Source organism: Zalophus californianus, chromosome 1 (genome assembly GCF_009762305.2).
Source record: "Zalophus californianus isolate mZalCal1 chromosome 1, mZalCal1.pri.v2, whole genome shotgun sequence".
Classification (NCBI taxonomy): Eukaryota; Metazoa; Chordata; class Mammalia; order Carnivora; family Otariidae; genus Zalophus; species Zalophus californianus.
The window spans coordinates 197,985,913-198,000,752 of record NC_045595.1 but is presented as its reverse complement, the minus strand read 5'-3'; the positions used below and the strand labels follow the sequence as shown (position 1 = coordinate 198,000,752).

The window sequence follows — 14,840 nt, the reverse complement described above, 5'->3', positions numbered from 1 at the left end:
AAACACATAAACAAGAACAAAGAAGTACATATCTATATATTCACTAAATTAGGATCTCAAAGGAAATGTAGTTTTGCTTTTTCCTTAGAGAGACCATGAGATTTTTCTGTATTATTAAATCTTCTCCACAGACATGAGTTTAATGACAAAAATAATATTGCAAAAGATGGATGCATCTTTTTAAAGCTAGTACTTATTATATGTTTAGAGCTATGTAGAGCTATAGTGTAAATTTGGGGAAACTATTAAATAACAATTAGAATTCCAGGAGTCAAAAAAATACCTATTTTTACAAATTTGTCTGTACTCTTATCTCCCATATATGTATTAATGATAGCTTTTAAAAATTCAGCTTCCTCGGGGCGCCTGGGTGGCTTAGTCAGTTGAGCAGCTGACTCCTGATTTCGATTCAGGTCATGATCTCAGGGTCCTGGGATCAAGCCTTAGGTTGGGCTCTGTGCTCAGTAGGGAGTCTGCTTGGGATTATCTCTCCCTCTGCCCCTCCCCCAGCTCTCTCTCTCTCTAAAATAAATCTTCAAGAAAAAACTCAACTTCCCTGAGGTATAATTTACATACGTTGAAACATACATATTTTAAGTGTACTGTGTACACTTAAGTGTATGCATGACTTCAGCACATGCATACATCAGGGTGATGGCCACCATTACCAAGATATAGAACATTGCCATCACCCCCCAAAAGTTCCCTCATTACCGTCTGCTATCAAATTTGCATTTCTACCCCCATTCCCAGGCAACCACTAATCTGCTTTCTGTCATTATAAATTAATTTTGCCTTTTCTAGAATTTCATGTAAACAATATTATGCAGTGATTTGTTTGTGTCTGGCTTCTTTGTTCAGCATATTCTTCCAGAGATTCGTTCATGTTGTTGCATGTTCTTCAAATTTGTTTTTATTGCCAAGTAATGTTTCACTGCATGGATATATAGCACAATGTATTTATCCATGGGTTATTTCCCTTGGATATTTTCCTCTCCCAATTTTCCTCCTAACTGTATATCATAAGGACTTTCCTCATTATTTTGAAGTATTGGATATTAATCCATAATATGCATGTATCCTAATTCACTTAACTGTTCTACTTCTGCTAGATATATAAGCTCTTTATCATGTTTTAAAATTATAATAAATAATGTTACAAACGTATTGGAGTCTGATTTGGAAATAGGATTCTTGGACTATAGTCTTTATCTTTCAAAGGTATAGAAATATTTTCACTCTCTTAAATTCTAAGGTTGCAAATGAGAAGTCTGATGTCTGTCTAATTCTCTTCCTAAGAAAACTTTTTTTATTATACTAAAAAATTTATATGATTTTAAATTTATACTAGTTCAAATAGGTCTCTAGGATATGTATATATGCATGTCTCTTTTTAAATTTTTAATTTATTTTTCATTAAAATTTTACTTAGTTAACATACAGTGCAATATTGGTTTCTGGAGTAGAATTCAGTGATTCATCACTTACATACAATACCCAGTGCTTATTACAACAGGTGCCCTCCTTAATACCCATCCCCCATCTAGCCCATCCCCCCTGTGTGCCTCTTTTAAAAAAAAAAAAGTTTTCTTGGAACTCACTCACCATTTTAAATTTGAAAATTCAAATTTTATTATAGCTTGGAATTTTAAAAAAATAATCTTTTAAATGTTTGCTTCTTCACTTTTTGTTTATTTTAAAACTTTCTAGCTTGCATCTAGACCATATTTGGTCTCTTCTATGTGTCTTAGTATTTCTTATATTTTTATTCATCATCTATTTCATTGCATATTTTTCTATGTTATGAAATATGCTCTCTATTTGACCTACAGCCTAAGTTGTTTTTTCATCTGTGACGATTTTATAACGTTTTCTGTGATATTTTTAAAATCTCCAACCAAGTTTTACTTTAACTTCCAGAAACTTTTTCTGCCCTCTACTGCTGTGTTTTAAGGTTTTTCATTTCATTTTTTGTGTATACATGTCCATCCATATATACATACATATTCTTTCTTTTTTTTTTTCCAAATCCTTCCTTTAAGCTACCACATTTCCTTAAATGGCTTGATATCTTTCTTTGTCTTTGGATGTCAATTGAATTAGGACTCCTAATCACCCGAGTACTTTAAGATGGAATTTCTTGTGCAATGTTGAACCAGCAGGTAAGCTTGCTTGGTCATTTCATTGAAGTGTATGAGGAGAAGCCTCTCTGTTCTCAAAAGTAAGCTGGAAGAGGCTACTCTGATCAATACTTCAACTTTCTACTGGCATCAGTGGCAACAGGCAGCCTCTCCCAGAGCTGTGTGCAACAATTGAGCAGGTGTAGTCCAGTCCTTCACCACTAGATGCCTGCTTCTCCATCCTGGACCTAGGGTCCTACAGCCAGTTTCATCTGCAGAGGCAAGCAACTTTCCATTCCAAAAACCTTCAGTATCATTCTCTAGCTTCGCAAACACTGACTTGCACCTGTATCTTCTTTTAGAACTCAAAATCCTAGTATCTCTGAAACTTCCTTCAGGTATCCTCCCAGCTATTTAGAAATTCTCACAGTTATTTTAAAATTGTACTCCTCAGCAGAATGTTGAGATCGGGTTAAGAGCAACAGGACCTAGTGATAAATTTTCTGAAAACCACGGATTAAATGTCTGGATTTTAACCCAAGAGCAAGAAGAATGCACTGGGTTTTAAACAGGCGAGTGAATGTGATAAAATCCATAGTTTAAGAAGGAATATTCCAGCTTCAGTCTGGAGAATATCCTTGGAGGCAGGGATACTGGTTGTAATGGAGACTCTAAGAGCCTAGATTAGAGCAGAGATAGAAGCAAAATGGAAATATGTTTGAGTGTTGTTCAGGTGCACAATCAGTAAAACTTGGTGATAGATCAGCTGTTGGGACTGAGGGAGAGAAGGACCTGATCAGACTTCTTATGGGACTGATGGATGGCTAAGACTTCACTGAGGCATAGAACACACTAGGGATCTCAGGTTATATTTATTTGAAAGTGATTTTTCCTCCTGTCCTCTTACACCCATGCAGCAACATATTTATAGGACTAAATTCCTAGAGGAGGACTGATTACATTACATTGCATGTGCATTTGAATCTTGATACATTGCTCCCTTAAAAGTTGGGTTTGGTTTTGTTTTGTTTTGGGTTTGGTTGCTCTGCTATATGAAAAATGATGTCTCACTGTCAATTTGATTTTTACCTTTTTTTCTTTGGGGGGAGTTAGGATGTTTAGAAGACTAAAGATAGGTAGGTAGGTAGATAGGTAGATAGATAGATAGATAATTCTATTAATATCCCTGTTCAGTTTTCTATTGGCTTTCTTTTCCTTATTGATTCTTAAAGTTCTTTACATATTAGGAGATCAGGACTTTGTCCTATGCATTGTAAATATTTTTGCCAGTCAAATGTGTGGCTTATCATATATAGAAAGTTGTTTTTTTTTTTTTAAGATTTCATTTGACACAGAGAGAGAGTGAGCGAGAGAGGGAACACAAGCAGGGGGAGTGGGAGAGGGAGAGAAGCAGGCTTCCCGTGGGGCAGGGAGCCCGATGCGGGGCTCAATCCCAGGACCCTGGGATCATGACCTGAGCTGAAGGCAGACGCTTTACCATCTGAGCCACCCAGGTGCCCCCATATATAGAAAGTTTTAATTCTTATGGAGTCAGATTGGTCAATTTGTTTCTTTTATGACTTCTGAGTTTTTTATAATGCTTAGAAAAGACTTCCATAATTTTTTCATAATTATTTACATGTCATCCTCCCATTTTTTATCTAATATTTTTATAATTGCATCTTCAAGCTTAAATATTTAATTCATATGAAATTGATATTGATGAAAGGAGATGAGACTCCACAGATGCCTACTTAAGGCCCCAGCACAATTCACTGGATAACCCATCATTTCCTCTTCTGCTTTAAAACTGTCTTTTTTTAAAACTATAAAGTAAATTTCTGTACATATGTATCTCTATTTTTATATTCTCCATTCTGTTCCATTGAGCCCATCTATTCTTGTGTTAATCAAAACTGTTTGAATTATTGTGAAGTTATAATATATTTATTTTCTATTGATGCTTATCCTATTCATCACTCTCATTTTTTAACAGATATTCTTACAGGTTTATTTTCTACATAAACTTTAGAATCAGATTGGTTTGAAAAAAGCTCATGTTCGTATTGCTATTAAATTCAGTTTAATTCCCAGATTTTTAGATTAATTTTGAGAAATCTGTTATCTTTATGATGTTGGGGCTTCTTTAATAAGTAAAGATAATTGTCTTTATTCACTTATTCATTTCTTTTTTCTTCTTTCATGCATAAAACTGAGAACTTTCTGATTTTTTTTCATGAAAGAAAATTATTGATTCTTTAGTCACTTAACTCTAGTTAAGAGTTGTAGAGTTGATTCTCTTTGATTTTCCACATATACAAGCAAATCATTTGCAAATGATAATTTTGCTTCCAGTTTTTATAACCCTTTTTTTCTTTCTCTTGTCTAATTGCATAGGCCAGTAACTCCAGAACAGTGTCTAATAATAGTGATGACCATGTATGTTCTTTTTTTGTTTTCCATGACTTTACTGGCAAGGCCTTAGATGTTTAACAAATAAATATTCTATCAGCTTTCACCAGAGATACCTTACACCGTTTCTGTACCTTCCAATTCTCCTGGGCTTTCTTTATTGGCTTTCTTTGTTCAGTACCTTCAACCCTGAAAATTCCCTACATATGTTTAAAGATAAAAAAACTAAACTCTTCTTCACCTATTGTTTCTAAAGGAAAAACAGGAGTAGAGGGCAGGAAGAAAAAGGAGCTTGCTAAACTGCTCAGCAATGGCCAAAACATAGGGTTAGAGAAAGTTCCATCTAGCTGAGGGAGTCCCTCTCTACAGAAGGAAGAACCGGAGGGTGGGGAGGAGTCGGGGCCACCCCCGCCCCCAGCCCCACGTCGGTGCCACCCGCGAAGATGAAATGTGAGCCCCGGTGGCCCAGGACTCAGGAGCGGGCTGCCTCGTCTTCCGCCTGAACGCCGCGGGCAGAGACAAAGAGACCTCGGTCCCAGCGCGATCCCGCGCGGGCCGGCCCGGGTTCCCCTCGTAGGCTCCCAGGGCAATGGCCCCGTCTCCCCGCGACCCCCGTGTCGGGAGTGCTGCCCTCTCCCTCTGACCGCCCTCCAGCCCCTCCGCGTCTGGGGCTCTCCCTTCGCTCCCAGCCCCCTTTCCAGTCTGTCTGTCCGTCTGTCCTGGCGCGCAACCTCCGGCCACCGGCTTGGATGGACGCGCGGAGACTGCCCGGGTGTCCAGGGATCTTGCTTCCGAAATTGGTCCTGCTCTTTGTCTACGCAGGTCAGTGGCTTGGGGTGGCGGGAGAGGGGAAGGGGACTTGGGACTGAGCCTGGGTCGCCCTCGGGGCAACGCGGGTAGGGCGAGACGCACGGGGACCTTAGTGGGAGGGCCAGGACCGTGTGGTCCCCGCCGGGTAGCCACAGAAGCCGGTGCGCCGGGTGCCTCGACTCGACTTCCACGCGGTTTGGTTTGGTTTTGTTCCTTTTCTTTAACTTTCCCTTTTATCCTTTGCGCTTTCTTTCTCTTTCCGCAAGCAACTTAAAAACCCCAGTCCCACAGTTAGGGAATTTCACTCTCTGGATAGCATAAAAGTTACCCAATCCTATTCACTCCTCGGGAATCTGAGGTTGGAGGGCAGAGACTGAGGGTGGGAGAAAAGCTTCTTTTAAAAGCACCAGAGATTAGAGGTATTTGCTGAAGTTTTAAAATAAACTAATGTGGTGACTTTTCCATTTCACAGTAGGCTACCCCCTGCCCCTGCTACACCCACATTCTGAATATTTCAAAATAAAAAGCTTTAGACCTTTGGGTTTCTTCTTTAGGTCATTCTCAAGGGTAGTAGTCTGGGTAATTGGATGCTTTGAGTTCAAATATAAAGTTTTTGAGGGGCTAAATTCACCCAGAGACTAGTCTGTTTTCATTGATTTCGTTAAGCACTGTTTATAGGTGAAAGGGATTTCATTTCCCTCCTTCTAATTATTCTTCCTGAGCATTGCTAATAATTGATGGAGCAAAGCGGTTTTCTCGTATTGTGACTGAGATCGAGCTCAAAATGACCCTTCACTGGTTTTTCATATATAAGGTTAATTACACATGTGGTTTTGCATCTGCTTTGTATTCATAAAACAAGCTAAAAGCAAAGTTGTTTGTAAAGTGTTTTTATGTCTCTCACTTCCAAGGACAAAAATTACAGACAGTAGGTAAATTTATGTAGCACTGATTTAGCTTTTGATACTTACAAAGATACTGCAACTGAAATGAAGATGTTCTTCAACATTGTTGCTGAACATCAAGAGAATCGAACTCATTCAGCCTTGCCAGAAATGACTCCGGAAACTTTTATAGAAATTTTCAATTTGTACACTAAAATGTAAATTAGTGGCTGTCCATAAGTTATTTAAAAGATATTTTATTGCAAGGAAAATGCTGACTTTCAAATACAAAAACTTATAAAAGTAGGAAAAGTACTTCCTATTTCATGAGGAGAAACCACATTGTAACCTGTTTACAATGCTTATTTCTTTTATGTACAGTGTGTGAGGTTTTCAGAATTTGAGATACTGAAAGAAACAATTGCATTAATATTAGCTTTATATTAAAATCTTATTAGTTCACTTGAAGCAATGATTCTTTCTACCACCTCTGTTTATCCAAAGAAAACAAAAATAAGAAAATAGAACACGACCCCACTCATCTTTACTCAGTCGCGCCCTTGAACAACAGCTTACTCTTTTGTCTATTTCGTTCCCTGTGGTAAACCGAAAGCTTCTAATGTGAACACTTTTACTTCCTTTCCTCCTGTGCCGGCAGTGCTAGGTGCACAATCCCCAGGGTTCAGGAAATCTGCAGAGCTGGCTGGCAACAATTTGATTAGTTTAGAAGTTTTCCTCCATTCATTTCTTCTCTCCTCCCACATCCCTCCCTAGGAAGCTACAAAGTAATCACAAGCCAGTAATACTGAATTGACATACTGTCTTTGATAAGAAATGTTTAGCTAACGTGTTCTTTGGTGTTAATTCCTGAACTCTTTGCTTCAGAAGCCCTTTTATGCTTGCCATACTTATTTATGCAATATTTGGTGAGTGAGGTATTTTGCGTGATGTATAAGACAGAAGCCACGCTCTGAGTCTTGTCCGGGAGACAAGGCGTGCCTACTTTCATGTATAAAAGGCTGTGCCATAGAATACAGTTGTGTGCGATAGGTGTTCACAGGAGGGGACCTCATCGCTGGCTTAAGAGTATAAGCTCTATGAAGATGATGTCTGTCTGTTTTGTTCAGCGTAATATCCAGAGACTAGCAAAAGACCTGACCCACAAGAAGAGCTCAATAAATATTTGCTCTGGGGCGCCTGGGTGGCTCAGTTGGTTAAGCGACTGCCCTTGGCTCAGGTTGTGATCCTGGAGTCCTGGGATCGAGCCCCGCATCGGGCTCCCTGCTCAGCGGGGAGTCTGCTTCTCCCTCTCCCGCTCCCCCTGCTTGTGTTCCCTCTCTCGCTGTGTCTCTCTCTGTCAAATAAATAAATAAAATCTTAAAAAAAATAAATAAAATAAATAAATAAATGTTTGCTCAGAGAAATTGAATTAAGGAGGAATTTTAGGAACTCAACCTTTGATAGGGAAGCCTTGGACATAGGGGAATGGAATAGGACATACTGTGAACAAAGGCGAAAATCAGGAGATACCTATTTGCAAAAATACATAATTCATTTTGGTTGGAACTAAGAGATGTGGCTGGAAGTGAGGACTGGAGTTAAGTGGGGAGAACATGCAGCTATACTAGTTGAGACACCCCGTTAAATGAATTGCCAGCTTTAATGGGACAAAAACCTAAGTAGAGGCATTGCCCATAGCCTGAATTATTTTCCCCGAAAGCAAACGCATTAAATTCATGTTGCATTCGTTAAGGAGGTAAGAACAAAGTTTGTCTACCTGAAGCATCATGTTTTGCCGTGGAACCACCTTTGGAAAGAGACCCAGTGAAGTTTATATTATTATCCAACTCCCAATGCAGGCGGCAAAGACAGGATTTGGCCAAGGTTTTACCTTCCCCGGGCCTCAGCCCTCCCTCCCTTTCCTTCCTTTCTTATCCTCAGCTGTAGCTTACAAGAACCATTTCTGAGCAAGTGCTTGCGGCCAGATGTTGCTTTTCCTGTGCTACACATTCCTTAAGGCGGGGCGAGGGTTGGAGAACCTTCTTCCAGATCATGCTTTTAATTAAAGTCACTGAAGAAAGTTTCCACTGGCTATTTGTCAAGGATATTAACTTGAATATTAGAAGTAATGTCATTTATCTTCTGAAACAATTGGAATGTTCCATTCTTTACAAGTGAGAAAATGCTCTGGTATCTTCCAAATCTGATCTTCATAGAATTATTCTCAAATAAACTGGAGAAAGCACCTAACATTAAAATAAGATTTGAGGCGTGGTCAAAACCTGAGTTTGGAAATGTGATTGTGAATGTATTTGCCGTACTATTAAATCTGCCCTTTTCAGTTGTATAATTCTGGGAAGTTGACAGGAGTGCTGGAAAATGCCATAAAAAAATAATGAACAATGTGTGACATGATCTTGATGTTTGCTGTAGGTATAATCCAGCTTCTTGGCTACATGATAATGGGCTTGGTTTCCTGTAACTTTGGTTCAAAATATTTTGATAACACCATGTCCTTATAACAGTAGTAATTGGAATACAATAATAGTAATTGGATCTTTGATATTCATGGAGAGCTGAATAAGATGTCACTATCATGGGCGTCGTTCACAAGGCACCCCATGAAGCTACTTACATAGGGGTTGTCTTGCTCAGACAGAAGTGGGGACCTCAGCTCTCCCACTATCTAAATGACTTTAAAGAACATGAAGCAAAACATCCCTGTGAAGCCTCTTGAGACAACTAACTAGTCTAAATATTTGAATTCACTAAACAGCACTAAAAATGAGAGCTTTAGAAATTCACTGAGAAAATGATAAAATAGTCTTAAGTGTGATGTACTCTGCAAAAAGCATACACTATTGAAAAATCATTAGATTGTGTTTCTGTCTTCAAAATTTAACAGTGGTTTTAAGTAGAGTTCTGAATCTTACAAATGTAATTATTTTTTCCTCTCATTTCTTCTTACGACATCTCAGAAGAGAACATTAAGGTAGAAATAAAATCGAGGGGAAAAATACGAATGTTTTCACTTGCTCTACAAAGGCCATGCAGTATTGACAAAGGTGAATGAACTTTTGATCACATCCATTTGTCAAAAATCATCCTGCCAGGGAGGTGATTTAAAAACAAAATCTGAATTTTCCTTTCTGGTTAAATCAATCACATGGACATACAGACATAGTGTAACATCGTGCACTTTTCAGTTATGATTCGACAGGAAAGCAAAAGTGTTCTATAATTTAGTTCTTGGTTGATGTTACCTTTAGAGAATGAGCTGGAAAGGACTTATTTTTTGATTCTTAAGCACATAACTTAAATTACCAGCCCATAACTTAATGTTTTCCTAATCATGTACCTGAAACTCACATATCCATTATAATTTATACCACCGAGTATAACTGATAATCTTAACATAAATCACTGAGGTAGCACAAAGAATTTTAAAAGCCAGGGTAACTTTTATTCAGCATTTTGGGTCTAATTTTCATTACCCAAAACATAGGGGAAAAAAGACAGTAATTTGGTTTTATCAGCTCCAACAAGTCCTTTTTACTCAGAAAATACCGTTTCCTCTTCCCACAGTGCTGTTTCATAACTTATTGATTCTTAAATCTGGCATTAAATAAATTCTTAATTATTTACAAGTTAGTTATCTACAGGAACCTCTTCTACAACTAACTGATTATCTTCCAATCCAGATGGATTGACAGGACATATACGCAGACTCATTTGTGTGACCAGATGTGCGCAAAGTGTAATTACTAAGATAAAAAAGTGTACAGAAAGGATAACATATAATACACTGTCATGAAAATATACATTATTTTAAAATTATCTCCAGTTGACTTTATACACGTCAATCACACTTTCCATAAAATGAAGTTAATTGGGAGTACGACCCTCAAGTCAAGACTTTATCATTTCAAAATTATTATAAGAACTCTGTTAAAAAAAGAATTGTATTGAAAAATTGGCTGACTGATTGGTTGGATCATTCATTTCTCCTTTCATTGTCTCATTCAACAATTCTAAGTACCAATTATGGTACTTGATCAGGAAATTCAAAAAAGAATGACCTTTGCCTCTTCTAGATTTATGTCCAGGAGGGAAGGAAGACTCGTTTAGATGCTTACACACGTCTTGGAATTCTGAGTACATAAAGTGAATATCTAAATGCACTGAAGAGCGGTCTTTGAGGGCGAGATATGAAATAGAAGACTTTTTAATGCAGCTGTGATTTCAGAACTGTAAAGGACATATGCGGTGTTTATGTTGCAGAGGATTGCCTTGCTCAGTGTGGGAAAGACTGCAGATCTTACTGCTGTGATGGAACCACACCCTACTGTTGCTCCTACTACGCTTATATTGGGAATATCCTCTCGTGAGTACTTTGGCACTATTGATGCTCTGCCCATTGCTCGGTTATGTTTTCACAAAGTACTACATTATAGTTAGGGGCAAGAAATTTTGAGAGTCGTTATTGACATAAAATCTTCACGGAGATACTAAACACTCATCACTATCTAGTGTGTTATATTATTTGACAAAATGTGCAAATTGATATGCAAAATAAGCTGCTTTTATTAGAAGGGAATTAAAAAGTATCTTCTTACTGCTTAATTTGTGTTCCAGAATAATAATGGTTTTAGTCAACTGCATTCATATTATTGATCATTTTTTAACATTGTAAATTATATGCTTTTTTCTGCTTTGTTGAAGGATTTGTAAGCTAGAATTTGCCATTTAATTATGGCTAGTTTACTTTGCCATGTGTTTGTCTAACCCATTCAGTAGATATCAGGGAAAGGAGACATTATGAATAAAAAACAGTTAAGATATGAAATGTCAATTTTTTACATAATGCATAGTAAACAACTTCAAGAAATAAGTTTAGAGCCCAAGAAAGGCCATCAACAGTGTAAAGGGGTAACCAACTACAAACACCAATGAAACATACACACATAGGATGTGTGGAGCATTTCCCCATAACAAATTAAGAATGTGTTTTGGAGGAGCGCCTGGGTGGCTCAGTTGGTTAAATGTCTGACTCTTGTTCTCAGCTCAGGTCTTGATCTTGGGTCATGAGTTCAAGCCCCATGTTGGGCTTCACACTGGGTGTGGAGCCTAAGCAAAAAAAAAAAAAAAAAATTGTTTTGGAGTTGCTTCTGGGCAAAGGGAAATGGAGAAGCAAGAACCACCTTCAGAGTTGTATGTCTGAAAGGTGTACAAATCTCAGTTCTTCTACACAGATCTTGAAGTGGAGAAATCAGAAAATTAGGAATGTTAAGAATTTTCGGAGTCAAAAATCGCCCATGGCTTTCCAATAACAGAGTCTAGCTTCTTAGACTAGCTCCTTAGTTTTTACTTTTCAAGTGCATATCAGGATGATCTGGGAGCTGTTCTGTTGTGGCTTAACTCCTGGCCTGTGAAGGCTTTAGTAGAAACAGGAAAGATTAGGCATGAAGGGAAATGTGTCTGGCTATTTAAGGGATGTGTCCACTGATATGGCTTGTAACTCATCCTCCTTCTGAGGCTAGAAAAGCTGCCACCACATAAACTTCCTAGAATCAAAGCTGGGGCTGATATTAGAGATCCAGTCTCTCTGAATAAGGCCAAAAAGAATCATATTTCAGGATACTCTTGAAGTCTATCATGGCTATATAAGAAATGTTAGGCTGTAATAAAGACTGATGAGTAGAATTTTAAGCATTCTTTGAAATGCAAAATAAACCCTAAATAAAATGATTTTTTTTCTCATGGGAATCTTGTTGAAAATGGGATTAAGTCCCCTTCTTACATTAGAGATCAGTCAGAATGATATTTACAAGAACTAATCAGTTCAGAATACCCTGAATATAAATATATAATGATATTTCACATTTGTATGTCACTTCTCACTTTTAAAGTAGTTTAAAATACATTATTACTGAATTCCAGTTCTATTTTCGAGTATATTCCACATGCCAGCTATTTGCTGCTTTGGGGAGATGTGTAAGTGGGCCCAGCAGGTGGTACAGATTTGAGGAAACTGGCTTCAGAGGGGTTCTGTGATTCTTTGGTCCCCTGGCTCCTGGTCCCACCTGCTAATGTCCATCCTGGTTTGTATTGTGCCCTCATTTCTCACCTCATAGCTACCTCTACCCTGGTAAATATATAGAGAAGACAAAATGACTTAATTAGAACTTAAGAAATTTAAATGTATAGATGTGCTTTGTATGTTTTATATTTGCATTCACATTTACATTTTTATGGCACATTTTAATTTTACCCTTGGTTAAAGTAAAGAATTAGTTGAACTGATATATTTATCTGGGTTATTTGGGCCATGTACTTGTTATGTTTGAAAAAAGGGATTGTGTTTTGTGTGGGGGGAGAGGAAGAAAAACAGATGGCATTATATTTCAGGCCGTTAAAACTGAATTTTCTGTTCAAAATAGAAGCCAAGTAAATCCTTTGCTAAACAATTCTTAGGAGAAAAAAAAAAAAAAAGAGAGAGACAGAAGCTTTAAAGTGTTTTCCCCCACTGAATAAAGGAGAATACATTTTCAGGATTTCCACTTATTGTTTAAGATTTGAAAAGAGTTCTTAACTCCACCCAAGGCTTTTTTTTTTTTTTAAGTTGGGGTGGGGGGGGCGAGTAGCTGGGGAGAACAGTCATTCCAAGAATGCTTACAAAAGTTCTTTCATGCACATGTTTTCAAATATTGCTATTTTGGAACTCATAAACTACACTTCCTCTCTTCCAAGTATCCAGGTACATTCTTACTAAAATCATTTTAATCATCTTAACAGAAAATCAAATCTTTGTAGTTATTAGAAAAGTAATAAGGAAGAAAGCAGTAAACATAACGGAATGTTATGTATCCTAAATGACTAATTTTATAAATTGGTTATAATTTGGTTTCTATTTTTGTTTGTTTTCAAAATAGAAGATATCTTGGCTGTATTTAAAATGAAGTAAAAAGAGTACAAAATACAATTTGGGTCACTCTAGACTGTTCACAAATTGGTATGGGAAGGTACACTCAATCCTCATTGCTGAGGCCCCTCTAAAATAATCAGAATAGAGATGTTTAGCCCTTAACTCTGTTTACTTCAAGTCTCCTTTCTGTTTTGCAAATTAACCACGAAGGCTCATTTTATAAAGAGATCACAAGAGCTAACTTTCAACTTACCTTTTAGTTGAGAAGTCTTATTTTACTCAGGTCCCTCCTTTGTAGACATTTTACATTCTAAATATGAGTTAATTTTGACAAATAAATTCAGATTATACATCACCACATTTTTTTTCTTTTTTCAGTTAAGAATTCTTAATTTTACTTATCTCTCATGAAAAACTTTAAAATTTCAACTTTTAATAGCATATCTACTTTTTTAACTGAAATATAATTGGCATATAACATTATATTAGTTTCAGGTGTACCACATAATGATTCAGTATTTGTATATATTGCAAAATGATCACCACAATAAGTCTATTTAACGTAAGTCAATTTAAAATAGCATATTTACTTTTGGTCATTATGGTTATAGATAATAAGCTCAATATAGAAAAATAGTATCATTTTCCAGAATTTAAGAATGCTTTTACAGAAGTCAACATATACTATCCAATCAGTTATTTACAAATACATATGGAGTGCCCATTAATTACCATGGCAGTACGGAATCTGGGATCCAAAAATGAATAAATGATATACCTTGACTTCTAGGATTTCACAATCTCATAAGAGAATAAAGTGTAAACAAATAATTCTAATTCAATGAATTAATCTATAAAGTGCCATTGGAGGGCCAGGAAGAGAGAAAACAGCTATGTCTTTGTGTGTGTGTGTGTGTGTGTGTGTGTGTGTGTGTGTGTGTGTGTTTAGAAAGAAATGTTTAGAGACATGACATTGGATCAGAGTGTTGAAGAAAGAGTATATATTTACATAAATGGACAGTGAAGAAAAGGAGGTACATACCAGAGAGAGAGAGAGAGACTCTCAGTTGCAAAGGAAAAGATATAAGAAAGGAAAATGATCACTTTGGGAAAACCCGTGTCATTCAATGTTGCTAGAGAGTGAAGGTTAAACTTTGAATATGGCAAATGAGTCTGTAGGGAAGACAAAAGATAGGTCCTGACTTTCACATACTTTTATTGGTAGATTACATACTTTTATTGACCATACTTAACAAAACTGAAACAAAATAATCCATTATTTTTCTGGAAATAAGACAGCTGGTTTTATATAGAAATGACACATTTTTAGACATCACTGTAACAAGGGACACAGGTGAGAAGGGCCAAATGGACATTATTTTCTTTATCCCATAGAGAAAGGACTTGGAATAAACACTTTGTAATGTTGCACTATTTAGAACAACATGACAGGTTATGTGACCTTGGAATTATTTCTCCATTTTTGACATTTTTCATCACGGGGTAACTACCTGAAGATTAAAAGCCTCACTATCCTTCAAAGTGAGGATTGGGACAATTCAAGAAGTAAACAATTTCTCATCAAGTTGATTCTCAAATATTTCATTCAGCCACTCTTGCCCATGAAAAATAAACATCTGTGATGAATATGGAAAGGGATATTTCAATTTTTGCGGCTGATTAATTGAC

At 37.0% G+C, this 14,840-nt stretch overlaps 1 protein-coding gene across 3 annotated transcripts in view; it reads left to right on the top strand.

Moving 5' to 3' along the window:
• The first annotated feature begins 4,938 nt into the window (after positions 1-4,938).
• The window catches only part of CYYR1 (cysteine and tyrosine rich 1), a 97,277-nt gene continuing 87,375 nt past the window's right edge, over positions 4,939-14,840 (top strand). The window contains exons 1-2 of one of the 3 annotated variants that reach the window (XM_027583759.2): positions 4,939-5,354; positions 10,508-10,610. In XM_027583759.2, the coding sequence (XP_027439560.1) occupies positions 5,282-5,354; positions 10,508-10,610 (176 nt within the window). In that variant the 5' untranslated portion in view covers positions 4,939-5,281. The remainder of the gene's footprint in view (positions 5,355-10,507; positions 10,611-14,840) is intronic. The other 2 variants (XM_027583757.2, XM_027583758.2) reach the window with 2 other exon arrangements.